We start from the raw sequence: 27,829 nt of genomic DNA on the forward strand, positions 1-27,829 counted from the left end.
TTGGTTAAAAATTCTGTTAGTTGTTCTTCATCTGATAGGAATCCTCCTGTGACACCTGGGGGTGAAGTTTGCTTGTTTTTCTTGGGCAGATATGGGAGTTCATTTCCTCATTCGGCACCCACTGTTACCACCCTCGTTGGGAGGAGTACTTTATTCCAGCCATCCACATGGCTTCCACAAAGATTCCACTGTAAGAGGTGGGCTTGTTACCACTGAGTGATGATGGAAGTCCTGACTGTCCACTAGACTTCCTTTCATATCATTTCAGTGAGGAGGGGAGAAATGTCTCATTACCATTGGGTGGGGGTGGATGTTCAACTCCCCATGTGGTCCCCAAAAACACTGTAAAGAGGATGAGCCCAGTGGGGATGGAGGGCCCAGCTCCATACTCAGCCTTCTCTAGCACCACTCAGAGTATAAGGGAGTAGCCTGAGGTTGTTTGTTATAGAAGTCTAGGCACCCTCCTCAACATTTACTGTCAGGGGTGGGGGTGAGGCTTCAAGTATTTCTGTGGTATTTGAATGGAATAGAGCAGTTATTGCCTGAAAGATTTCTGTCAATCTAGGCTGCCCCTGTCCTGGTTCTTTGGCTAGAAGAGCAGGATTTTGCTGGTACTTTTTTTTGTTTGTTTGTCTTTGCCCATTAGCATTTCCAGTTGCTGTCCTCTCCAGAATTCAATCTGGGATATATGAGGCAAAGAGAAAATCCAGGAAATTCACCACCATATCATTCCTCAGGTCCTGAGGTCCCTAACCTTTGTGCCTTCTCTCCACCTCTCAATGTCTTCTTTTGCTTGTTTTACAATGTCCAGGTTTTTACTTATACGTAACTGGAGAAACAGGGAAAAATACACCTACTCCATCTTCCCAGAAACATGTCTGGTATTTTTTGCTCTACCATCTTTGTAGTAGACATCTTTGCCCCAAGCTTTTTTTTGCCACATAACTAAATGACTGTAAAGCAATTCTGCCATTAAAAAAAAAAAAAAAAGATAAAATCAGTGGTTGACAGTTTGGTTTTTTTGTTTGTTTGTTTGGTTCTTTGGTTTCATTTCTCTGTTTACTAAACTACAGTAGTTGAATTAACTACTGTAAAAAAATAAAAATAACTGGTTGACAGTTTGGGTTTTTTTTAACATATGTTTGTTTGGTTTCATTTCTTCATCGACAAAGTTTTCATAGTTACTCCCATTTTAGTATTCTAAATAAATCTTAGCTAACCCTCATAGTGGTCTATACAGTGACAAGCAGATGTAGCACTGGTTTTAAAATAGCATTTCTTTCAGGTGATGATTTGTACCAAAATTTGGTTTCTTACTTCGAAACACACTCCATTAGAAGGAAAGAAAGAGGCCAAGAACCCTCTTTAAGGGCACAGAGTTGAACCCACATATCCCATAGGACAAAGATAACTGCTTAGGTATAATTAAGTGCAAAATAAAATCAGTTATTTGCACAGTAGTGCTGTAAGTCTACACACGTTTCATTTTTTTCCCCCATACATTTTATTTTTTTTCCCCCATACATTTTAAATGTATTCAAATATCTTGTATCTCCCAATAAAATCTTTTTAATTTGGTTATGTCCGTTTTAACATCCCTCTTTTATTTTTCATGATTTTATTTTTTTTAATGGCAAAATTGCCTTAAAGCCACTTAGTTATGCAGTGAAAACATTTGTGGCAAAAATGCTTGTGGCAAAGATGCTACAGTGAAAGTACCTAGAACCTTCCAGAACATCACTGCCTGTTGAGAGTCCTTCACTCTTTCTATTTCCTTCTCAATGCCTGGCAGTCAGTAGAGTGTAGAGGTGCCAGAGTGAAGATTTCTCAGAACTTCCCTTATCATCTGTAGGATTTGCATGGCTTTGCCTGTTGTCTAGTTCTGGTCTCAAACACTCACAGACTAGGAACCTGATAAAAGTGGTGAGGTTTTAGTTTCAAGACTTGCCCATTCAGTCACACTTCACATAAGTTATCTTTTTCCTTCCTGCTATCTGCGTGTTCTCTCCTCAACCCTTGGGGGCTGCTGAAGCATCAATGTCAGTGATCAGATCCCCTACCTTTCAAGCCTATGGAGAGAAAGTAACGGGAATGAGAAGAGTTAATTGGATAGTGTAGCTAAACGACAAATCCTTTCAAGTTGACTTGTTTCTTTTTCATTAGGCTGGCGTTCTAATCGGCTTGTATTCAGTCATTAGCATTTCCTGAGAGCTGGACGGAGGGGAAGTCGTGGAGGAGCCGGCTCTGAAATTCATCTGCTTTAGAGATTCCATACACTGAAACAAAAAACTGGCGATAGATACTCGAGGGTTCCTTCCAATTTGACTCTAAACCCACATCCCCCTTGTTGCCTATTTGGCCTCATCCCCAGATCGCCATGCTTCTTGGTCACCCCCAGAGCCACAGAGAGGCAGAGGGCGTGGCCAAGGAGGGTGAAAATCAGTTACTAGAGTCTTCGCTGTGCTTCCCCTTTCACTCTTAGATGCTGCCAGGGTCTCTGAAGAGGGAAGACACCAGGAAACAGGTAAAAACTCTTTTATTCTCTTTGGCATTCAACAAACAAGTATGGAGCAGCTGCTACATGCCAGGCACAATTCTTGGGGCTAGGAGCACAGTGGGGACCTCCCTTCCCTCTCTCTTGTTATGTTGCAACATGTCTCGTCTTTGAGCATCCCTGCCGGGCTTGGCAAATCTTCTGAGAGTTGAGTGGGTCACTGGATGCCCAGGAGGAAAGAATGGACTCACAGAGGCCACCTCTGAGGTCCTGTGAGGCCCTCAACAGGCCTGTGTTGAGCAGACCACAGGGCTGGACAGCAGGCCTTGTCTTGACACTTCATGCCTAATGCCTGCTGTCCTCAGCCTCCACACTCCACTGTGCCTCAGGAGCCTTGCAGTTCCAGACCTGGAGTCCACTTCTTGTGACACAGAGACTGCCTGGCGCTCCTTATGGTAAGCAGGCCGCCCTGCTCTGCGAAGCTCTACTCTCCCACTTGTCCTGGGGCTCTTAAGCCAGTCCCCAGTGAAGGTGAGGCTGGTGGCCGCTGGCAGAGGGGCACAATGGCCCCGATATAGGAGGCTAGTCTTTGCCACGGGCATAGAATCTGGCCCTTGCCATAGCCTTTGTGGAAAACCAGGGGGGATTCAAAGTGCATCCCTTAGAACACTGACCCTGCAACCCAGCCAAGTTGTGCATGGAAAACGTAAAACAGTTCCCATGGCTACAGAAGTGTGGGCAATGTACTATACTGTAATCCCCATGCTGGGAGATGTATGATGTACACACACTTGTTTAAAGGGTTTGGAAAGACCTGCAGTAAAGACTCTTATTTAACTTTTTTTTTTAACCCAGCTCCTCTCAAATGGATGTGATCTTGAAGACTTTTTTTGTGTGTAACACTATTAGCCTCAGTTCAGACACCTCACCCCTATTGCCCTGCCTGGGCCAGGCCAGCACAGCCACTACTCCTGGGGATAGACTCCTTCCTGCTTTCAGCAAGTAGCTTAGCTTTCGGTATATCGGGTACTGGGTATCCAACAGCCTTTGGCAGGAGACACACAGCCTCAGGAGATAAACAGCCAGTGGGGGTGCGGGGGTGGCAGCGATGCCATGCGTGGGAAATGTTGACTGGGCAGATGGGAGGGGACAGGTCTGGGTTGAGACCGGAGACACACTCTGTAGACACATCCTGCCTGGCTCCCGGGGGACTGGCACTGAGGGCAGAGCCATGCAAATTGGGACTTAAATTTAACTCTATGTAAATGTAACTTTGTAAATGTCTAGTAAGGCATTGGGCCAGCTCTCTGCAGAAAGAGAGAGACAGAGGTTGCACGTTGGCAGGCTTTGGACTGCCTCTAGTTCACAGACAGGTTTTGTTTGACCCTCACCAAATTTGTTTTTCTTTTAGAGCAGGACATTGCACATGACAATCTGGCTTCTTCTCTTAAAACAGTGGGAGATCAGGAAATGCTGAACCCACATTCCCACTTGGCAGCAATTGGCTAGAACTGAGATAGTCATCACCTTTACACAAGGTATGATCCAGGATCTTTGTCCTCACCTGGTTGATTTATGTTTCTTACCCAGCCCCTGGGGGCATCCAAGAGGGACCCTTGGACCTCATTCTCCTAAGTCCTTCCAGACCCCTCTAAATGTTCTCTTGATATCATACTTAATTATTGGTTTTAAAGTTATTTTTTTTCCTGGTCTTTAAAGTCAAAGTTTGGCCATGTCTCTCTCCTATATAAAACCCTTCACTAATTGCTCCAAGTTACCCAGTGCTTGGTATTCAAGACATTCAGTTGTCTGGTACTACTCAAAGCCTGAGAGCTGGATAGGAAGTTTATACAATTATGGATGGATGGATGGATGGATGGATGGATGGATGGATGGATGGAAAAAAGGAAGGAGTGCTGGGAAGAGAGAGAGGCTAGAACAACAGGGTTTTCAAGCCAACGGGAGAGTAATGTCATACCCAGAGAAGGCCCTATGTGCATCCAGAATTCCACAGCCCACCATGCAACCACACATGGGCCTCCTAGGATTAGGGAAAAGAGGTCAGAGCTCAGTGGGTGAGCAAGAAAAGCCATCTGGAAGAAGTAAGCAACCAAATGACTCAAAGACAAACTCTTCCTGCACCAGGCTCCCGCCTAGACAAATACCATGCATCTCCTCGGCCCCTCACTCCTGCTCCTAGGTAAGGACTGTGGCCTGGGTTGGCACTTGGCTTCTGGGATGACTGTGGAACTGGAGGAGGAAGAAAGAGCTGGGTCAGAGAAGAGGAAACGTGGGGTAGCGTAGGGAGAGGCAGTGGACACGTGTATATATGCTTCTCTCTTTGTGTCTTCCTCTCTTTGTGTGTCTCCCTCTATCTTCAGAGGGGATTCTTTATTCCTTGAACGCTCTCTATGCCCTTCAATAATGCTTTCTGATCACTGTGGTGGGTTCCAGAATACTTGGCTTTCTCTGACTCACATTGGGTGTTTAAACACCCCAAGACCCTCTACGCCTGGGAGGGAGCCTGCGTCTGGATTCCCTGCCAATACAGAATCGCAGGAAATGGAAATACCATGCACACCCTCGTTGTGTACCACAATTATACGTATGACAAGGAGGCCAAGAAATACCGTGGGAAAATCCTCTACAACAAGACAAAGACAGAGGAGCTGTTTCACCAGGAAAGTGTAAAATTCCTAGGAGACATAAAATCCAACTGCACCCTATCTATCCAACCTGTGCAAGCCCAAGACAACGGTGTGCTGGGGCTGAGGATGACATCGGCAGATGACAAATGGATGGAGAAAATAGTCCTCAACATCTCTGGTAAGGCTCTGGGGGATGGGCAGAGGCAAGGAGGGAGGTGGGAAACACAGGGGCTGAAAACCAGGTTGCCTGCAGAGGCCAGGCACGAGGTGCCATCGAGGGACTTGGGCAGCACAACACAATGGGGCTGTGGCCAACTGGAGCGTGAGCATTTGTCTCTCCTTCAGCATCCCACCTGCCACTCAGCTCCTGCCCATTCTGGAACCTGGGTTCCAAGTGACCTGATTTTTCAAGAGAAGATAAAATGTTAGATTTTCAAGTGAAGTCTCACAATGTGTTAAAGTTGGTGATTAATTCTAACTGGCCCTTCAAGGCTCAATGGCACATGTATAGGGGGTGGATCAAACACAGGCCGTGTGCTCACTCCGTTCCATAGCCTCTTTCTTCGGTGGGTGGTTCTAAGCAGCCCTATGTGTGGGGTGAGAGATGTGGCTTCAGACCCTGTAGTCCGAGGGTGGCCCAGCCCCGAGAGAGCTGGGACTGTCTGCCCACAGGCCTGCTCTACTAAAGGAACCCCCTAAAAGACTGTTTAATGGGCTCCAATAGTGAGACCATTAAATAATGCAGGCTTGTCATCAAAGCTAAGAAATGCATGTTGAACTAAACTGGTGAAATTCGCTTAGGGGTGATGGGGAGGATGTTGAACACATTTAGAAGGCAATCATTCGGGAGTGAGAATAAAATAAGTACAAATCTGAAACGTAATTCCCAAGGAGGCTCAGCACTCCCAAGCCCTTTCAGAAGGTGCTTCAGCTGAGCAAAAGTGGTTCTGAGCAGGCCATCAATTAGCAGAAGTTTGTGGTGAGATGTGGGTTGTGAGAGCGGAGGTACCGAAGGCACACATTTGGAAACTCTAAAACATCGTACGGATATTCTTATGGTCCCTTCTTTGAGCACTGATAAGCGTCACTACTTTTCATAATAATTCTTCAAGTGATGTATTAAGATCCCCATTTTATACTGGAGAAAAAACTGAGCTACTTTCCTCAAATTACACACTTTTAAGTAGAGAATCTGGGATTTGAATACAGATTTGCCTGATTCTTGCATGACTGACCATTAGAGCCACTGGAGGCTTTGAGTGAGGCAATAGTGCATATACGTTATTTAGATACCAGTAAGTGGGTGGATGATACTATGTTGGGCCAATTGAAGAGGCCAGAAGGCTGGGTCTAGGGATATAGTAAGGAGATTCCTGCAGTATGTCAAGTGTGACATAATAACAATGTGTTCTCTAGTATGGTAGCAGAATGTAAAACCGAATGCGCACTGTAATTAAACTGTGAAATGTGTGTACACAGGAACAAGAACTGTAAGACAACATGGAAAACATTTAAGATGTAGAGATGAGAAGATTTTGCAGGAGGTTTACTTGTATTCCTTTTTTTTAAAAGTTACTTAAATTTGATATAATGTTTTACAATATATTGTTAACAGCCTAGACCTAGGGTGTTTAGTTGGGTGAGTCAATTAAAAAAAAAAAAGTGGTTCAGAGCAGAGAAAAGAAGGCCTGGAGAGAGGTGGATGGACTGGCATGGCGCTCTTGAAGGGTTATTTAGGGCAGGGTATCGAAAGCCAGGTGTAAGAGGCGGGGGCACAGGCAATCCTCAGTCTCCCTGGCTGCCAGCATGGTCCCTATTCTTTTTTTCTTTTTTTTTAATTAATTAATTTATTTATTAGTTTCAGGTGTACAAAACAAGGTAATACTTAGACGTTCATCATTTATATCCCTCATACTGTGAACCCCCCTCCCCCCATCCACTATCCCTTCGACCTCACACTGAACCATCACATTATATATATAAAATTATAGTTGGCATTCATTAATGTTTAGCTTCTGGTGTACAATGCCATGATCTGGTATCCACAGTATCCCTGAGGTGGTCTCCCAAATAGGACGCATGTCCATCGGATACCCAACAAAATCTTTACAACATTATAGAATACCTTCCCCAAATTAATTTTCAAAAAAACCCTGAGGCCATCTTGTGGTTAAGAAGCTGTGGTACATTTATACAATGGAGTATTACGCAGCCATAAAGAGGAAAGAAATCTTATCATTTGCAGCAACATGGATGGATCTAGAGAACATTATGATAAATGAAATAAGTCAGAAAGAGAAAGACAAGTACCATATGATCTCACTTATATATGGAATCTAAAGAAAAGACTATGTGAATTTGGAAGCAGCTGGTCCCTATTCTTTTACAGAGACGGCCCCTCCGCCTCACATTCAACTCCCTCCAGAAATCAGGGAGTCCAGGGAAGTCAGTGTGACCTGCTCGCTGAATTTCTCCTGCCCTGGGTACGAGATCAAATTGAAGTGGTCCCTGAATGGGTTACTGCAATATACCTCTGTTACCTCGACTTCCCTGACCACCGAGGCTGTCTCCACCCAGAGCGAGCTCACATTCGAGCCACTGTGGTTCCACCATGGCAAGAATCTGACCTGCCAGCTCTGGAATGACATACCAGGGGGGCTGCTACTCTCTCAGGATACGGTGCAGCTGGACGTGAAGCGTAAGTCTCCCTACTGCTCCTGTGGGAAGGACAAGGGACTTGGCCCCTTCTCCCCAACCCCTCAGAGCACCCAGGGCAGCAGGAGCCTGCAGCAGGAAGGAAGCATAACCAGTTTATGTGTCCCCACAGCTGGGAATGGTTCAGGCAAAGCTGTGTTTCCTCTTCCACCATCTCTGTAGTCGGCCCTGGTGTGTCAGGAAACAGATTCATTTTAGCATGTGCTTTGGTCTAACAGAATAAAATAATTGAATCTAGCCTCAAGCCATGACATGATTGGGGATCATCTGGTTAGGTATTTTTGTTCCCCTTTGGAGGAACAGGAGGAGGAATTTTTTTTTTACATCATTATTTGTGCCTTATTCATTCATTCAATAAATATTTATTGAGAACCTACTAGGTGCCAGGCCTTGTTACGGCTGCTGAGGAGACAGCGGTGAGCGAAGTTCTTGGCCACATGGAGCTAGTATTGCAGTGGGAGAAACAAATAATAAATAGATCAACAGGGAGCTGGAGAACGTAACTGTAGGTAGTGCTAAGTGTATTAAGAAAAAATAAAGCAGGGCTGGGACAGAGGGAGTGAGGGATGGAGACTTCTGTGAGGCAGGTAAACTTGAGCTGAGACTCTGACTGAGGCAGGTGGACATTTTCAAGAAGTTTCCAGGGAGAGGAAAGAGCAAGGACAAAGGCCTTGAGGTGTTTGTGACAGTCAGGTCAGAGAGCCCCAGCACCGTGTCTGAGGGGCCCAACCTAAGTAAAGGAAAGCCGAGTTGGGACCGGGAGCTGGAGCTCATTGACTGCAGGTCAGGGTTTTGGATTTTATTCTAAGTGTGGACTCCGTTGAATGGTTTCAAGCAGGGGAGTGACAAGGTCTGAGTGACATGATTAGAAATGCTGCTGGCTGCTAGTGGAGAACAGACCTTCAGGGACTTGGGGAGTGGGGGAAGCAGAGAGAGGAGTTAGGAGGCTGTGACAGTCCCCAGCCCATGCTTGTTGACAAGGGTAACAATGAGTGGCTGCAGACACCCACACGCTAGGGCTAAGCTGCTGCTTTCTGAGAAGAAAAGCCCAGCAATTTCTTATGGCTTTACATCCTCTGAGAATCCCCTGTCCCCTCCCCCACTGTCCCTCTGCTCCTCCAGACACCCCAAAGTTGATGATTGAGGTCCATCCTAGAAACACCATTGTGACCAAGGGGGAGTCTGTGACCATGACATGCCAAATCAGCAGCAGCAACCCAGAGCCGACGAATATACACTGGCTCAAGGATCGGACCCCACTGAGAGAGCCCGGGTTGCTGCAGAGGGCACAGAAGAGGCTCACGCTAACTCTGTCCAATGTGACCAAGGAGATGAGTGGATTCTACTACTGTAAGGCCTACAATGACATAGGCTCAGAAACGTCGCAAGAAGTGGCTCTCCAAGTGCGCTGTGAGCCTCCTGGGAACTGGGGAGGGGCAGGCAGGGCGTTAGCGTGAGGGGCACCAAGCCCCTTGAGAGGTGAGCCATGGAGGCCTCTGCTCACCTTCCCCCAACTTGCCTCTACCCCTTTTTCCAGATGCTCCGGAACCTTCCAAGGTTCAGATCTCCCCCTCACCAGCTAAGGAGGGAGGTACAGTAGTGCTGACTTGTATATCACCAGCCAACCCTCCTCCAACAAATTACACGTGGTTTCACAATAGGATTGAAGTGCCGAGAAAGACAAGCATGACCTTCCAGATCTCAAAGGTCCTCCTCAAGCATGCTGGGAATTATTCCTGCTGGGCAGTAAACAGTCTTGGTCGTGGATACGTTGGCCAGGAAGCTGAGTTGGATGTCCAATGTGAGTAGTCACAGAGCCTCTGGGTTCTAGAGGGAAAAGATGGAAGTGGGCGGAGGAGGAAGGTAGATGAGTACAGGAGATTCCTGGGTCCTGAATGGGATGCAGGAGAAGCCATGGGCTCCTGACATGTAAGCTTCTCGGAGCAGGTGTTCTGAAGTTGTTCACGGTTATATTCTTAGCACCAGAGCAGGGCCTGGCTCAGGGCAGATGCTCAGTAGGTGTTTGTTGAATGAATAAACTGCATGATGCCAGGGCCCCATGAGGGACACAGAGACTTAGCATCATGAAGCAGTGGCTGAGTCCCAGAAGGGTTCCGGAAGTTTTCGAGAACTGGGGCAAAATGTCTCATTACCTCTCCATCCTCAGACTCTGTTTAACGTAGTGAATCTTGTCACTTAGTCAAGCCCAGGACAAAGAGAATCCATAGTTTTGATCCTTAGACCCTATGACGTCATAGCCTGGGCCAAATATGCTGGTGGGAATGCCCAAATCCCAAATATCTAGGCAGTCAGATATATAGCAGCAGCAACGTTTATGGGGTGTTTACTACATGCCACACTGCTCGAAGGACATCATCTCATTTCATCCTGGCAACAATTCTACAAGGTTAAGTACTCTTAGGACCCCAGTTGACAGATGAATAAACTGAGGCCTGCAGGCAGTGGTCACACAGCTCTAAGTGGCAGGGTCTGGCAGTCTGCTTCCAGAGCTGTGCTTTTTGTTTTTTAAAAATTGTTATTACCACCTGCACTAGAGGGGCGCAGCTCTGTGCCCTAGATCCTTATGGAGATCCACAAACAGTACCATGGGTGCTCTGCCCAAGCCGCGCTCTTAACTGCTGTATCATTCTGCGTCTAACCACAGCCAAGCCAAATGGGCGGGGCAGCGTTTCTGTTCTCACACAGATGCATGGTTAATTCAGGAACTGTGTGGGTACAGCAACAAATGGGGGAAAGAGGAAGCAAGGAAGTACAGGAATTAGGGACAGCTAATTTTCCTCACCCATTTTTCTGATTGTCTCCCAGATTCCCCCAAGGAGGTAACCACAGTGATTCAAAACCTCACACCAATTCGCGAAGGAGATAATGTCACCTTGTCCTGTCACTACACTTCCAGTAACCCCAGTGTTACCCGATATGAATGGAAACCCCAAGGCTCCTGGAATGAGTTAGCACCTGGGGTGCTGATGATTCAGAAAGTTGCCTGGAACGCCAAGCCATTCACCTGTGCGGCCTGTAACCCATGGTGTTCCTGGGCTTCCCCTGTCGACCTGCATGTCCAGTGTGAGTGACCCGGGAAGGGGATCTGGGAGGTGGCCCAGGTGGGATATAGGGCTCTAAGGGCATGGAGACTGGAGCCTGGACCAGAATCTTCACAGTGAACTGAGGGATGATAGTCAGGCCTCAGGGCATAAGGGAGAGGAAGTCCTGGGTTCAAAAAAAGGGACAGGACCCAAGAAGTCAGCCTGAGGCCCTTGCTCTCCAGATGCCCCCAGAGGTGTCAAGGTCCTGCCAGCCAGTCCCCATCGTGAGATTCACTCTGGGCACCGGGTGCTCCTCCAGTGTAACTTCTCAAGTAGCTACCCCACAGACGTCCGCTTCTTCTGGAAGAAAAATGGAATCTTTCTGGGAGAAGGAAAACAACTGAGCTTTGACTCAGTCTCTCCAGAAGATGCTGGAAATTACAACTGCTTGGTCAACAATTCCATAGGACAAAGCATGTCGGAGGCCTGGACGCTCCAAGTGCTGTGTGAGTGGCTGGAGCTGGAGCTGGAGGCGGGGAGCAGAGAAGGGCAGGTGACTGGCTACCTGGATCCTGATTTCGCTTCTTCTTACAGATGCACCTAGGAAGTTACGGGTGTCCATTAGCCCGAAAGACAGTGTGATGGAGGGGAAGAAAGCAGTCCTGACATGTGAGAGTGATGCCAACCCTCCCATTTCCCAGTACACCTGGTTTGACTGGAATAACCAAAACCTCCAACATTATCATCAGATGCTGATATTGAATTCTGTGAAGATCCAGCACTCAGGAGCCTATCGGTGCCAGGGGGTCAACCGACTGGGTGTGGGCCAATCGCCCCCCAGCACCCTCACTGTCTACTGTAAGGTCCCTTCCCTCTTCTTCTCTGGCCTCGGCCATTCCTGTGGCTTTCTTCCAAGGCTGTGCATTGCTGATCACTTACCCATTCTTCCCTCCCTCCCAGTCCTGCCAGGCCAGGCCAGCCTGTGTGCTCAAGGCACACTTCTACCCCACACAGCTCACTGGTCTTCCCTCCTTTCCACCCAGCCTCTCCTGACTCTACAGGAGGACTCCCGCTCGGGCTGCCCCCACCTTCCACACATCCTGAGCACCTACTGGCTCCCTCTCTGTCTCTCTCTTTCTCTGTCTCACCCTTGTTTTTATCTTTAGATATTTAAGTGGTTATGTGTTTTTTTAATAAAAAAAAGACTATGTAAGCACATGTTGAAAAAAAAATGAAAACAGCATGGAAAGGTAAATAGTGCAAAGAAAGATACTTCTCCTTTCTCGCTCCCTGAGAACTCTACCCCCTCCATCAAGGTCTTCACTGTTGGCAGCCAAACGTTTACATCTCCTTCCAGAGAATTCTGTACATGCATAACATCTATGTCTACACACTCTTCTTCGTTATGCAAATGATGGCAGGGCTCACACTTTGCCTTGAACTTTCTTTTTTTTCCATGTGCTATCACCACTTGGAGAGTATGCACAGAGAAAGAGTCTGGAAACACAGTAAAGATATGTCATTTATTTATTATACATTTTTCAGATTTATGATGGGAGCCATGGTTTTAAATTTAGAGGATCATCGCCTGCAAAGCTGGACACTAAAGGGAAAGAGCCTGAGAGTGTTATTTGGAAAAGTAACTTATTGTATAAAAACATGTTCCCTGGGTCTCCACTTTGCAGACACCCTGGAGACCTGCCTCTTTTCCTAAGGGCTGCGTTGTATTCCGGGCTTGAATGCTGCAAAACTTATCTACGACATGCTGTCCTCAAGACGCATGCAGTCTCTTGCTCAGGGCATCCCTGAGCAATTCCATGTAGGATAAACTCCTACATGGAATTGCTGGTCAAAGCACAGTGATTGGAAGTTCTGATAGCATGGCCAAAACTGCACCCATGTATGAGGGTTGCATGCTCTATGTGTGTCATGCCTGTCACAAAGCAAGAGCTCCTCATGAGAAAGAGCTAGCTAGCTGTTTCCTCCTAATGGCAGGTCCAGAGAGCAGGGACTGGTTTCTCCCTCTTTCTCAGCATCACATCCCCACTGGTGCAGAAATTGCGCAGACAAAAAAGCACAGGGTTCTGCAGAGAGAAGTTGAGGATCCCACGAGGCAAATAAATGCCTCAGGACAGAGCAGGCTGGTATCTGACTGAGGCAATGTCATCGACTGATGGTCCTTCTTTCTCCATCAGACAGCCCAGAGACCATCGGCAGGCGAGTGGCCCTGGGAGTGATACTTTGCCTAGTTGCCGTGCTGCTGGCATTCTGGGGAGTCAGGCTTCAGCGAAGGTGAGCTCCTCCCATTGTCCTCGTCCTTCCTCTCCTCCTCCTCAGCTCTCCCTGACCCTTTCCAGGAAGTGACTCCAGTTACTGGGTCCTGTAGGCCCCAGCCTGCCAATTGCACAGGCTCCTGCTCCCATTCCCTTGATACTCACAGAGCAGGTCTTTATTTCTTAGCTGGAAGAGGATTCAGAGCCAGCAGGAACTTCAGGAAAATTCCAATGGGCAGAGCTTCTTTGTGAGGAACCAAAAGGTAGGATGGGAGAAAGATGAAGTGCAGGGCAGATCTTGAAGCCAGGCAACGAACAAAGTGAAACGGGGTGATAACGCGTACTGTGGGGAGGCCTGGGGTGTCAGAGGCCAAGGGAAGGGGACCAGGGTGGGGAAAGGAGGGATGAGAGCTAAAACCTTGTCTCTCTCCCAGGTTCGAAGGGTTCCCCTTGCTGAAGGTTCCCATGCCCTCGGCTGCTACAATCCGGTGATAGAGGATACTGTCAGCTATGCGGCCTTGCGCTTTCCTGTCGGCGAGACTGACACGCCAAGGATTGGGTACTGAGGGTACCGGGAGGGTGACACCTGAATCATGAGAGGAAAAACTGATGTCCCACTTGCCATCTTTGTGCTAGGCCCATGCCAGGCACAGCCATATACCCATTTCCTCATTCCAGCTCCCAAACACCCCCTAACCCCCACCTCCACCACCACTGCCAGGTAAGTGAATGTCTCAAGAATTGGACATTCACTTCAAGCCAGCCTCTCTCACCAAAGTTAAGACTGTGGCCTATCCATCTATCCAACCACTCATTTGACACATTCATTCGTCTTGTGAGCGTCAGACACAATACATAAGGGACTGAGAGGCTGGGTGCTCCTGGGGTCTCGAAGAGTTTCAAGAAGGAGAGCTCATGAGAAATGTTTCATTTGTGGTCCTCTATCTACTTTCCCTCTCAGAGATGCAAGGGAACAGAGACCTTCCCTACACAGGGACAATACAGTCACTTACTCTGTGGTGCAGAAGCCTCAAACGGTAAGAGGGTAGGGCTATGAAAGTGGGGAGATGGAGGGCCTGGCTCAGCTGGGAGTCCCAGATGGGGGGACTTGGGTAGACTCAGGGTTTCAAAGGCTGGGCGGTGGGACATTGCTCCGGCACGAGTGTGGCTGGAACCAGGGCAGGCACCTCCCAGTCTGATGCCGACGGCAACCAGTTTCTGGACCAGAGGACTCCTGCTTGGGCTCTTGAACCCCCGGTGGAGTCAAGGAGAGAGTGGGCAGAGAAAGCAGAGGCTGGGAGGCTGGTGACCATGAGGCCAAACTCATCACAGTGTGGCTTTCTCAGGGCGACTATGAGAACGTGACTCCAGCTGTTCCAGAAGACGAAGGGATACATTACTCGGAGCTGATTCATTTGGGGGTTGGGGAGCGGCCTCTGGTCCAGGACACAGTGGAATATGTGACCCTCAAGCACTGATGGGCCAAACCAGCAAAGGCGGAGGTGCCTAGGGGCTGCAGGGGCCAGGGAGGTCATGGAGCTTTCCCAGCTCCTGCTGCTCAGCCGAGAAATTACACAGCCTCCCCCTACACACACACACACACACACACACACACACACACACACACACTCATTTATTGCACCCCCAGTCAGTTCAGAAAACTTTGGGCATGGCCCAGAGACAGACTTTCTTCTCAGCACTGGTAACCCCAACCATCCAAAAGGCCTGCCTTTGGTTCATTGCCATTCTCCTCCCCACCCAGAAACTCATGTAAACACTTAGCCTGCACTGTACAAATCCCCCTGCCACTCCCCAGCCATCTGCCACCACCCACCCCTTCCATAATCCCACCCCCAGCTGGCTGTGTCTCTGCTGGGATCAGCTTGTTGCTAGTGTTTCTTCTTTCCCTCCCCATCTCCTTGACTCCCCCCACAGTACCCCCCCCCCTCTGAGAGCCCCACCCACTAATCTTAGGCTTACTTTCTGCCTTTGGGGCAAAACCCAGGAAAGGGACAGAAATGAGGTAGAAAGAGGCAAGGTCTGGCGCTGGTTTCTCCTGACGTATCAGCGAGACATTCTGCGGAGAAGATCACTTTGCTACGGCCCCAACCTGGGGCTCGTGGTCGGAGACATGCACCAGTGTGGACAAACATGTAACAAACACAGAGCAGCACAATAAAAATGGCTAAGAGATCACTTCAAAGAACCAGTGAGCTATTTACAGTCTGCAGAATCAGAGTATGATGCGGATGTGAAGAAAGCACCAAATCAGCAGATTGGAGAGTCCGTTATCTTGTTGCAAAGAGTGCACTGGGGTCTGAATCTGATTCTAACTCTTCTACTTAACGAGCCCAGTGATCGTGGGCAAAGTTCACGAGCTTATCTGAGCTTCAGTTTCTTTTCTCTGTAAAATGGCGAGGCCACTACCTACTGTGCAGCTGGTTTAAGATTGGTAGTGATGTACAATCCTACAGAGGCTAGAGTCAGGTTATAAGAAGCCTTACGCAATAGCCAAAAGTCCCTACAACACAAATTCCCATCTTACTTGCATCTCTCAAAGAATGTAAAAAGGGGAAGCCAATTCATTACAACTATTCTCACAAGGGACCCTGCCAAGTTCTTTCACAATCCACAGCTACCTAAGAATTGCTCAAAGGCCAACGGTCTTAAGAAACCTCATAGCTTTTCTACCTTCCACCATCACCCCCACCAGTTTCCTATTATGTTCATTAATTCTAACTTTCCAGTTCGCTCTGCGCAGCTTCTCCTCCACTTTTCACGTTTGAGCTCTCTCCTGTTCTGTCAATGGGCTAAGGTCCATTCTTCTTAGGGGCAGGAACGTGTGGTTAATCAATCAGCAAGAAGAGGACTGTAAAATTCCTGTGGTGGGTGCTTCCAAAGTGCCACTTTCCTCTCCCCTTTGCTCACTATCAGAATGCTCTCTAAGAGAGGAGGAGGTTCTGGTCATCCTCAGAATTACTCAGAGTGTGGCACTGATTTCTCATCAATCTACTTTGTCCCCAGTTTGATTTCCTAGGAGAGCACTACAGCTTTTCTGGAGGAAGGGGAGACGTCAAGAACTGCTTAAATGAGAGGGAAAGGGCTTGGGGTGAGGACTTCTATATTGAAGATGAGGTCCATTGTCATTCAGCTATTCACTCAGCAAACATTTACCGAGTACTTGTCAATGCATCCAGCACAGAGCCAGTTGTTGGGGTATGACAAGATATGACATAGTCCTAATTTGGGGATTCTCTAGTCTGGGGTGCCCAAAGGGTTTTAGAGCAGGGTCCCCTTGAAGGAGCTAAAGGCAGCCCTGAGCCTGATAAGGCCTGGCACAATCTCCCTGGCAACCTGCAGATGCCTTCTCATCCTGTCCCTGAGCCCTGCTGCTGATGTAAACCTATTTCATGATCAATTGACCGAGAGATGTGGCCATCAACAGGCACCGCTGAGGCGTGCACAGCGGGTGGCCAGGGTCCTCTAGGGCCAGCAGCCCTCCCCTCAGCCCCAGATCTCACCGTCCTCCTAGGACCCAGACAACTGACCATTCATTCGACTGTCTGAGCCCCTACTATGTGTGCAGCAAGCAGTGGACAAAGCAGACAGAAATCTTGGCCCACAGCGACCAACATTCTAGCAAAGGAGCTAGCAAATCTGATTTTGCAAGCTGTGAGTGCTCTGAATAAACACAACGCCAAGATGTACACAGAGACTGGTGCAGGGGAGGGGCCTGTTTGGATAGAGGGCACAAGGAAGGCCCTCTGAGGAGGTGCCCGTGTCCAGAGACCTGAACCACCAGGTGGGCGGGGCTGGAGCAGAGATCTTGAAGATATGATGTCTCCCTTCACTCCCAGTTTTGCTCTCCTCCAAATGCTTCTTACAGGTGAAATGGCTCTCCTCTTGATTTTTCCCTCCCTTCTGTCTGTTTCTCAGTGTTTCCCAAAGAGAAAATACTAAACAGCACGGGGCAAGTTCTTTTATATTCTGAGGGAGGTGCTGGACCCCCCATGTGGGACTTGGAAGGGAGGTGTCCAGGAATCAATTTAGTGACTGAGGTAGAAAAAGGAAATTAAATGATTTATTTAGAGGGAGCTGTTGATAAGCTGCCCCACCTGCAGCCTGGTGAGAAGCACTCCCAGAAAACCAAAGAAGCTTATTTACTTATTCACCTGACTTGGAATTTGGGAGGGGCATAGTGGCTTGGTGACTGACACACAAACCCAAGAAAACTGAAGTCAAGAATCTGTGTTGTCCATAGTGCTGGAAGTTCTAGCCACAGCAATCAGACAAGAGAAAGAAATAAAAGGCATCCAAATTGGTAAGGAGGAAGTAAAATTATCATTATATGCAGATGATATGATACTATATATAGAGAACCCTAAAGACTCCACCAAGAAACTATTAGAACTGATAGATGAATTTAGTAAAGTAGCAGGATATAAAATTAATATTCGGAAATCAGTTGCATTTGTATATACCAATGATAAAATAGCAGAAGGAGAAATTAAAAAAACAATTCCATTTACAATTGCTCCAAAGACTATAAAATATCTGGGAATAAATCTAACCAAAGATGTAAAGGATCTGTACTCAGAAAATTATACAACACTGAAGAAAGAAATGAAAGAAGACATAAATAGATGGAAACACATTCCATGTTCATGGATAGGAAGAATTAATATAATTAAAATGTCCATACTGCCTAAGGCAATATACATATTCAACGCAATTCCTATCAAACTACCAACGACGTTTTTCACAGAAATAGAACATATAATCCTAAAATTTATATGGGACCATAAAAGACCCCGGATAGCCTCAGCAATCTTGAGAAATAAGAACAAAGTGGGAGGTATAACGATACCTGATTTCAAACTATACTACAAGGCTACAGTAATCAAAACAACATGGTACTGGCATAAAAATAGATACATAGATCAATGGAACAGAATAGAGAGTCCAGACATAAATCCATGCCTATATGCCCATCTAATCTACGACAATGGAAGCAAGAATGTACGATGGGGTAAAGATAGTCTGTTCAATAAGTGGTGTTGGGAAACCTGGACGGACACATGCAAGAAAATGAAGCTGGACCACCTCCTTACACCATATACAAAAACAAATTCAAAATGGCTTAAAGACTTAAATGTAAGATCTGAAACCATAAAATATCTAGAAGAAAATATAGGAAGAAACTTCATGGACATTACCCGGAGTAAGATTTTCACTGATATATCCCCGCGCGCGAGCGAAGTAAGAGAAAAAATAAACATGTGGGATTACATCAAACTAAAAAGTTTTTTCACAGCAAAGGAAACCATCAATAAAACAAAAAGGGATCCTACTGTATGGGAAAAGATATTTGCCAATGGTATATCTGATAAGGGATTAATATCACAAATCTATAAAAAACTTACTCAACTCAACTCCAAAAAAACAAACAACCCAATTAAAAAATGGGCAGAGGACTTGGGGAGACATTTCTCTAAGAAGGACATACAGAAGGCAAGAAGACATATGAAGAAATGCTCAACCTCACTAACCATCAGAGAAATGCAAATAAAAACCACAATGAGATACCACCTCACTCCAGTCAAAATGGCTATTATCAATAAATCAACAAACAACAAATGCTGGCGCGGATGTGGAGAAAAGGGAACGCTAGTGCACTGTTGGTGGGACTGCAGATTAGTGCAGCCACTATGGAAAACAGTATGGAGGTATCTCAGGAATCTGAAAATGGAACTACCCTATGATCCAGTAATTCCACTCCTAGGCATCTACCCGGAGAAATCCAAAACTCCAATTCAAAAATCTGTATGCACTCCTATGTTTATTGCAGCACTTTACACAATAGCCAAGATATGGAAACAACCAAAATGCCCATCGGTAGATGACTGGATTAAGAAGCTGTGGTACATTTATACAATGGAGTATTACGCAGCCATAAAGAAGAAAGAAATCTTATCATTTGCAGCAACATGGATGGATCTAGAGAACATTATGTTAAGTGAAATAAGTCAGAAAGAGAAAGACAAGTACCATATGATCTCACTTATATATGGAATCTAAAGAAAAGACTATGTGAATGAACTAATCAGAGTCAGTTTTGGGGACGCAGAGAAAAAACCGAGAGTGGTTAGATGGGTGTGTGGGAGGGGGTTGGGGATAAGGGGAAAGGTGAAGGGATTTGGAAGCAGCTGGTAACCACAAGATGGCCTCAGGGTTTTTCTTTTGAAAATTAATTTGGGGAAGGTATTCTATAATGTTGTAAAGATTTTGTTGGGTATCCGATGGACATGCGTCCTATTTGGGAGACCACCTCAGGGATACTGTGGATACCTGATCATGGCATTGTACATCAGAAGCTAAACATTAATGAATGCCAACTATAATTTTATATATATAATGTGATGGTTCAGTGTGAGGTCGGAGGGATAGTGGATGGGGGGAGGGGGGTTCACAGTATGAGGGATATAAATGATGAACGTCTAAGTATTGCCTTGTTTTGTACACCTGAAACTAATAAATAAATAAATTAATAAAAAAAAAAAAAAAAAAGAACAAATAGATTGGAATACATAAGAAAAAAAAAAAAAAAGAATCTGTGTTGTCAGTCTGAGGAGCAGAGAAAGAGACAGACAGACAGGGAGACACACACGCAGAGATCGAGAGACAGCAAACCACAGAGACAGGCTCGGGCCACTTGAAATCTCACTGAGGAGGTCTTCCTGGAAGGGCAACGTCGCCCTAACAGGAGGTAAATGGCCGAATTCCCAGAGGCTGAGAGAAGAAAGCTAAGTTGCCAGCTGAGGCACACACTGTGACTTAGTGAGTGCCAGCCAGTGTCCCTACAAGTGGCCAGGGAGGAGTTCCCTTTGACATCCACTTAGCCCAGAGAAGCAGAGTGGAGACCAGCGCCCGGTTACTCCGGTGCAGCCAAATGAGACCTGGCTTGTTCCTTGTCTTTCCTCCTCCCGCTCCTGCCAACACTGGAGGGGTCAGAAGCAAGTGTCATCAAGCCAGAGGGGAAAGGAGAGGGAGAATGGAGGAGTGCTTTCCTCGAAACACACGTGCCCACGCCTGCGCATGTCGGGGAAGGCACAGGCCACACCTCAGAAGTTATTTCTTTATTCCACATATGAATGACCAAATGGAGACAGCGTGAATGATTGAACTGACCGGCGGCCTGGGGCCCGCCCAGGAGCTCCTCCAGGAGTACAGAAGACTTGGCCCCCAGAGCAGGTTTGAAGAGGCTGGGTGGGAGATGGAGCTGCGCTCTGGGTGTACCCCACCAACCCTGCTCCTCGAACGTGCTGGCTATGCACTCCTCACTCTACCTAGAAAAAGCCAACATTTCTGTCCTCTCCCCTTCCTGTGTTCACTTCATCTTGGACCCTTACCTCCTTCCATCTGGCCTCCGCTCCAGCAAGAGATGCCCCATTAGCTGCTCACCCAGGCTGCTAGTGCCTCAGGCTAATGGTCTTGCCACCCCGCCCTTCTCACCTTTCCAGCTCTCTGCCCATCCGGGGCACCCTCCCTCAGCCCACCCTCCCTCAGAGACATCTGGCAGCGGCAGCGCCAAGAGGTGAGTCCCTCTCCCTGTGGCTTCTCTCTCCACCAACAGTTATTCCCTAGAACCCCAGTTCCACTGCTTAGGGTGCCCCTGAAGTCGGCTAAGGTCATTCCTAGTGACACGACGGGACCTGGCTTCTCTTGGGCTCTCCCCTAGGGACCCCCTTCACCTGTTCTTTGCCACGCCCTCCACCCTACCCAAACCCCAACTTCTCTTTCCCTTGGCTAGGAGTTTCCACCAACCCTCCATTGCTGGGCAGGCTCTCCACTTAGGGGTATTGGGAGGAAGGGAGTGAAAGCAGAAATCTAACTCCTTTTCTTAAGAAAAACACCTACTGTGGAGCCCAACTCTGTTTTGAATTCTCTCTACCCCTTCTCTTCCCAGAGTCTCAAAAATCTGGGGACTCACACACTTTTGTTCCGTCTTCTCCTGTTACTCCATGATCACCCTCTTCATTTTAAGAGGTGATACCTCAGAAAGAAAGCAAAACACTGGGGGCTAGCTGTCTCTCTTCTAATCTAGGCTCCACTGCTAACCTTCCTCCTTGCGCCTCTGTCTCCAGATGGCTTCAAATACCCTGAGCAGAACTGAAACCAGTTTGTGACTCCAGGAGCTCCCCTCTCCAGTCCCACAGGAACGCAGGAGCTGAAGAAGCCACCAGGCCCCATGGACCTACCCCCGCAGCTCTCCTTTGCCCTCTATGTGTCTGCCTTTGCGCTGGGCTTCCCACTCAACGCCCTGGCCATCGGGGGCGCCGTGACCCACGCCCGGCTCCGCCTCACCCCCAGCCTTGTCTATGCTCTGCACCTGGGCTGCTCCGACCTCCTGCTGGCAGCCTCCCTGCCCCTGAAGGCGGTGGAGGCCCTGGCCACAGGGGCCTGGACCCTGCCGGCCCCACTCTGCCCTGCCTTTGCCTTGGTCCACTTTGCTCCACTCTATGCAGGCGGTGGCTTCCTGGCCGCCCTGAGTGCTGGCCGCTACTTAGGAGCTGCCTTCCCCTTGGGCTACCAAGCCGCCCGGAGGCCCTGCTATTCCTGGGGCGTGTGTGTGGCCATATGGGCCCTTGTCCTCTGTCACCTGGGGCTGGTCTTTGGGCTGGAGGCTCCGGGAGGCTGGATGGACAATACCACCAGCTCCCTGGGCATCAACACTCCAGTCAACGGCTCTCCTGTCTGCCTGGAGGCCTGGGACCCAGCCTCAGCCGGCCCTGCTCGCCTCAGTCTCTCTCTCCTGCTCTTCTTTCTGCCCCTAATCATCACAGCCTTCTGCTATGTAGGCTGCCTCCGGGCATTGGCCGGTTCCGGCCTGAGCCACAGACGAAAGCTAAGAGCGGCCTGGGTGGCTGGCGGGGCTCTGCTGACGCTGCTGCTTTGCTTGGGACCCTACAATGCTTCCAATGTGGCTGGCTTCCTGCACCCCAACATGGGAGGCAGCTGGCGGAAGCTGGGGCTCCTCACAGGTGCTTGGAGCGTGGTGCTCAACCCATTGGTGACTGGCTACTTGGGAGTGGGGCCTGGCCGAGGGACATCATGTGTGGCAAGAACAAAAGGGGGTACATCCCAAAAGTAGTCGTCACTGCTGGGGGGAAGGGACACGCAGCAGGAGAGGCCAGCTGCTTCACCAGGCCCCTGGGGGCTGCTCCAAATAAGCTGCTGAGTAGCCTTGCCGGGGGGCACCCCTGGAGTCACTTACGGGAAGAACTGAGCCTGGCAAGACTGCATCCCAGTCGGAGGGAAGAATGGAGACCAGGAGCTGGGTCGCAGGAGATAGGTAAGTTTGCCTCTGCACACAACAGCATGACTTCTCACCTCTGTCTCTTCTCGCCTTGGTCCTTTCCTGCCCATCATCGGCAGTGGGCTACGAACAGAGGCCTTTTACTGTGGGGAAAGAGGAGGGAAGTTTGCTTCTAATCTAGAGGAACTGCCACTCTGATGATACACTTTGGGGGATGCCGCTCCAAAATCATTTCCTAAGAAAGAACAATTTCTGATTGAGAGAGGAGGCAGGACGCAAAATAATGACCCTGTGATACCATTTGGAACTCACAAGGGGGCAGCATTAGAACTGTGAACAGGAAGTTGGCAGGAAAAAATGCTTCAGCAGGGGGAGGGAAAATACTTGCAACACCAGAAATAGTCACAAACAAATATAGAGACACTAATATGTGACAGTCACCATGTCAAGTGCTTTACAAGTGTTGTCTCATTTAATCTTCACACAATCCTTCGATTTAGCCATGCAGCTGCTGTACAGATGGGTAGGTTGTTCACTGCACAAGGATCCCAGGCAGAGGGGCAAACATTGACTACATTCTAACCTGTGCTTTGCTCACCAAGCCATGTGCCTGGCATGGGGCAGCCTCCATCCAGGGGAAGCAACATCTTATTTTAATTTGAACAAAGACACCACTCACTCCTCAAACAGAGCACCTTGGTGCACAGTAGGTCTCCACTCTCCTGGAGGGGGTACCTTTCCCTAATCTGCACAGAGGTGCTGCATGAGTTCTGAGGCCAGGTATCATTATCATCTTCATTTTGCTGGGAGAAGAAATTTGCCCAGGGCTCTACAACAAGAAAGGGGTAGATGAAGGATGTGATCCTTCTAGGCAGGACCCCCAAGGGTCAGGGGACATTTGGAAAACTTGGGGTATCAAGTTAATGCTTATCCTTGGGGTCCACTTTTCAAAGGTGAATGGTGGCACCCTGAACACGGAAGACAGCAGGCAGAGGGAGACAGACAGCTGAACTTCTGCTCTGACGAGGCCAGGAGTAGGAAGCAGACTCGCTCCTCTAATGACAATAATGCCATGAATATATAGGAGCGCCAAACATGGTTGCTACGTGCCCAGCGTGCGTAGGCTGGTTTATACAAGTTTTTTCTTTTCATGCTTCAATGTTTACGAGAGCAAGGAATTTTGTTTTATTTGCTGATATATCCTGAGCCCCTAGAAGAGAGCCTGGCACATAGTTAAGCAGGCTCTCAGTAAATGTTTGCTGAATAAGTGAATGCTCACCATAGCGCTCCAGAGAAAGTTTTATTACCTGTTTTATAAATAGGGAAACAGGCCAGAGACGTTAAGTCTCTCTGAAGCTTTGCAGGAGCCAGAAACAAGTTTGTTCCCTGTGCAGCGGTGACACCAGAGGATTTCCGTAAAAGCTCCAACTCCAGCCAGGGCGGCCCACTGCCACTCCCATAATGCCAGGCACTACTTTCTCTCCCCTTGCTTTGGAGCAGCAGCTGCTGGGCCCCTTCTTCCAGTTACTTGTGCCACCTCCACGTGGCACAGGGGAGATTTCGGTTCCTCCTTGGGGCCCTTGGGGCCTTACATGATCCATCCCCAGCATCCTCTCCTGACCCTTGTCCCTCGAGCCCTAAATCTTCTACCGGTTCCCCCAAAGGTCAAGCCTATGCACCTGCCATTCCTTCTGCCTGCAGTGTTTCCTCCAGTGGTTCTCTGCCTCTGTCTTATTGATGTCTTTATTATCCTTTCATCACTCAATCCCCTAACCCCCCACCACCAAATGTAAGCACCGTGACAGCAAAAACTTTGCTTTGGTCACTGATGTACTTTTAACAACTTATTTGAGATAAAATTTACATATCATAAAATTCACCCAGGTACAATTAATTCAATGATTTGTAGTAAATTTACTGAGGTACGCCACTATCACTATAATCCAATTTAGAACATTTTCATCACCCCAGTAAGATTCTTCAGGCTCATTTACAGTTAATGCCATTTCCACTCCCAGTCCTCAGGCAACCAGGAATCTACTTTCTGTCTATAAATGTGCCTGTTCTGGACATTTTGTATAAATGAAAGCATACAATACATGGTCTCTTACGTCTCGCTTGTCTCACTTAGCGTAATGTTTTTGAAGTTCATCCATGTTACAGTGCAAATGCGTACTTCATTCCTTTGTATTGCCAAATGGTGTTCCGTCGTGTGAACATGCCCCCTGGTTTATCCAGTCACTAACAGATGACCACCAGGTGATGTTTCCACTTTTTGGCTACTACGACTAACACTATCAGAACCTTTAGCAATGTGTGAACTTACGTTTTATTTCTCTTAAGGTAGATACCTATAGTGGAATTGGGTCACATGGTAAATTTCTGTTTACTTTTTAAAGAAGCTATCAAACTGCTTTCCAAACTGACTCCACCCCATTGTATATTCTCACTATCAATGTGTGAGAATTCCCATTTCTTCATGTCTTCACCAACACTTGGAATTATCTGATTTCTTTTTTTTGCTTGTAGCCATTCCAGTGGGATGTGAATGAAATGGTATCTCATTGTGTTCAATAAATATTTGAGTGAATAAATAAATACTCTCTGACGCTGGACAGAACTTATGTTTGAATGCTGGCGGTGATACTTAACAAGTTGTATAACCTGGAACGAGTCCTTTCTGCCCTGTGCGGTATAAGGATTTCAAGACATAATGGTGATGCCCTGAGAAGCAGAGTATCTGCTGTGGATTATGTGCCCACGACAGGGTATCATCATTGCCACCATTATTATTATTACTATCATTATTATTACCATCACGCCAGAGACAAGCCCACACCAGTGACGGGGACGATGGCAGCTCACGTCTGTTAAGTGTTCACTGCAACATGCCAGGCTCCATGTGAAGCATCTGACATGTATTAATGCTTTAATCTCCACAACCACTCTATGAGACTAATATTGTGATCATCCGTGTTCTACAGATGAGAAAGCAGAGAGTCAGAGCATTTAAGTCACTTGCCCCACATCAGGGTTAACAAGTGACAGAGCTGGCATTGAACCCAAGCCTCTCTGCTCCAGAGCCCCACTCTCCTGCACAGGGTCGCTACTTGCCTCCCTTACAAGGCAAACTGGACAGGTGCCAACCTAGAAGAGCAGATAAAATGCAAATGGAGGATGAGGGAGGGAAAGATGAAGTTGGCTGGGAGCTGGTTAGGGCGTGCCATCTGAGGCTGCCCCAGGAACAAGGCCTGTAGTTGTGAAATTTGCTCCTCATTTTGTATACGATGCAGCTCTGTAAACAGAGCTAAAGTCACCTTTTGTGGTCCTGCTCAGCAGTGAGTGACATCATGGGCACTGCCAGCTCTTTATCAGTTCTGTCAGATAAATAGCGAACCACACTTGTTCTGGAGAAGCTGGTAAGGTGCTGCATGGCAGAGTACTTGGGTTCTCGAATAAGCAGGTGAGCACAAGGCCCTGCGGAGCAGCTTGGTGTGAAGGAGCAGCTTGGCGCTTGCTTTACTGGGGGAAGGCACAGGAGACAGGCAGGTTGACCCTGGGGGAGGAAGCGTCCGGGGGTGTGAGGGGGTGGTGGTGATGGTGTTCCTTGTGAGTAGCTGAGATGATGCTGGTGCAAGCTCCCCACCCACACTGCCATCTCTCTCTCTCTCCCACCAGTGGCTATCATCATGGACACAAGCCTGAACGAGTCCGCCTTCCCCGGCAATCACTGGCTCTTCTTCTCCGTGTACCTCTTCACCTTCCTGGTGGGGCTCCCCCTCAACCTCGTGGCTCTGGTGATCTTCATCAACAAGCTGCAGCGCCGCCCGGTGGCCGTGGACATACTCTTGCTGAACCTGACCCTCTCGGACCTGCTCCTGCTGCTCTTCCTGCCATTCCGCATGGTGGAGGCGGCCAGTGGCATGCGCTGGCCCCTGCCCTTCATCTTCTGCCCCTTCTCCAGATTCCTCTTCTTTACTACCATCTATCTCACTTCCCTTTTCCTGGCAGCTGTGAGCATCGAGCGCTTCCTGAGCGTGGCCTACCCACTGTGGTACAAGACCCGGCCAAGGCTGGTACAGGCTGGCCTGGGCAGCGGAGCCTGCTGGCTCCTGGCTGGTACACACTGCAGTGTGGTCTACATTACTGAACTCTCAAGGAACTCCTCCTACAGCAAGGGTACCTGCTACCTGGAATTCCAGAAGGACCAGCTGGCTGTTCTCTTGCCTGTCCGGCTGGAGCTAGCTGTGGTGCTTTTTGGGGTGCCTCTGCTCATCACCAGCTACTGCTACGGCCGCCTGATATACTTGCTCAGTAAGGGAGCCAGCCGTCACCGGCGGAAGAGAGTGGCAGGGCTTATAGCAGCCACGCTGTTCAACTTCCTTGTCTTCTTTGGGCCCTACAACGTGTCCCATGTCGTGGGCTACATTCAGGGTGAAAGCCCGACGTGGAGAAGTTATGTGCTGCCCCTCAGTACCCTGAATTCCTGTGTTGACCCCCTGGTCTACTACTTCTCATCATCTGGGTTCCAAGCTGAATTTCAGGGGCTGCTGCGGAAGCTGACTGGGGCCCGAGGCCCGTGGAGGCAGGAGGGCAGTGTGGAACTTCAGGAGAAGAGTGGAGGTGAGGGGCAGCTTCAGGAGCTGTCTGACCTAGAGAACAGGTAGTGACTCTAGGAGGGCTGTGGAGTGGGCGGCCAAGAGGCCTGGAATGAAAGACGTATCACCCACAGGGCAGTTCCTAGCTGAAGTCAGGCAGGACCTGGGAGCGGCAGGCTGGGGATTGATGCAGCCGGAGCAGAGCAGGCACCCAGCCTTCCGAAGCATATGCTCACCAAGCCCAACTCTTGACTTCACCCCACTGTCCTCCCTTCCCATCCCCCCACATGCTCTAGCTTAGGCTCTGGGAAGTAGTCAAGGTGAGAGAGAGCTCTGGAGAAAAATGAGCTCCCCGTGGCAGCAGGCCAGCTCCTGTGCTTTACTGAGAGGAAGGAGTTGAGAGCAGTGTCCAGAGTTTGAGGGGAGTTCCCAGTGACTTGGGACCAGACAGAAGGAGAATCTACCCTTCCGAGCTGCTGACCTGGTAGATCGGGGGTAGGGGACACAGGACTCCAGGCACAGGGAACATCCTGCTGTCACGTGAGCTTTTCCAGAAAGTTTCCATTGTTTAATAAATTCAGATTTTCAGGGACATTTGTGAGAAAATGACAGAACAGAAATTACCTAAATAAATCTGATAGCAAGCAAAAGAGAATGGTCTTTCCTTATTCTACTTTCTTACGGTGTGTGTGTGGGTCAGGTATGGAATTGGTGGATGGAAGGATAAAACACCTAGACTCT

The 27,829-nt window shown here is 48.3% G+C and overlaps 3 protein-coding genes across 5 annotated transcripts; all 3 read left to right on the forward strand.

Annotated features, from left to right (window-relative positions):
* Nucleotides 1-3,950: 3,950 nt before the first annotated feature.
* On the forward strand, nt 3,951-15,374 carry CD22 (CD22 molecule). 2 transcript variants are annotated; one of them, XM_081032109.1, is made up of 14 exons: nt 3,951-4,032; nt 4,640-4,694; nt 4,949-5,320; nt 7,532-7,840; nt 8,980-9,267; nt 9,395-9,658; nt 10,684-10,941; nt 11,144-11,407; nt 11,496-11,759; nt 13,097-13,193; nt 13,362-13,437; nt 13,609-13,733; nt 14,136-14,211; nt 14,521-15,374. In XM_081032109.1, exons 2-14 carry the CDS (start codon nt 4,661-4,663, stop codon nt 14,650-14,652), a joined length of 2,559 nt encoding a protein of 852 aa, XP_080888235.1. In that variant the 5' UTR covers nt 3,951-4,032; nt 4,640-4,660; the 3' UTR covers nt 14,653-15,374. The 2 variants fall into 2 exon arrangements, with proteins under 2 accessions (XP_080888235.1, XP_080888236.1); XM_081032110.1 differs by lacking the exon at nt 3,951-4,032 and having other exon boundaries at nt 4,611-4,694.
* Nucleotides 15,375-21,422: 6,048 nt separating this feature from the next.
* Nucleotides 21,423-22,325, forward strand: FFAR1 (free fatty acid receptor 1; the record flags this gene model as incomplete). Its single annotated transcript, XM_081031891.1, has 1 exon — nt 21,423-22,325. One exon carries the CDS (start codon nt 21,423-21,425, stop codon nt 22,323-22,325), a length of 903 nt encoding a protein of 300 aa, XP_080888017.1.
* Nucleotides 22,326-22,497: 172 nt separating this feature from the next.
* LOC308490097 (free fatty acid receptor 3-like) lies at nt 22,498-27,734 on the forward strand (the record flags this gene model as incomplete). Of its 2 annotated transcripts, none has more annotated exons than XM_081031893.1 (2): nt 22,498-22,526; nt 26,169-27,157. In XM_081031893.1, the coding sequence occupies exon 2, from the start codon at nt 26,180-26,182 to the stop codon at nt 27,155-27,157; it is 978 nt and encodes a 325-aa protein (XP_080888019.1). In that variant the 5' UTR covers nt 22,498-22,526; nt 26,169-26,179. The 2 variants fall into 2 exon arrangements, with proteins under 2 accessions (XP_080888019.1, XP_080888018.1); XM_081031892.1 differs by lacking the exon at nt 22,498-22,526 and adding an exon at nt 25,903-25,953 and having other exon boundaries at nt 26,169-27,734.
* Between the last annotated feature and the right edge of the window lie 95 nt (nt 27,735-27,829).

Source organism: Rhinolophus hipposideros (genome assembly GCF_964194185.1).
Source record: "Rhinolophus hipposideros genome assembly, chromosome: 21".
Lineage (NCBI taxonomy): Eukaryota > Metazoa > Chordata > Mammalia > Chiroptera > Rhinolophidae > Rhinolophus > Rhinolophus hipposideros.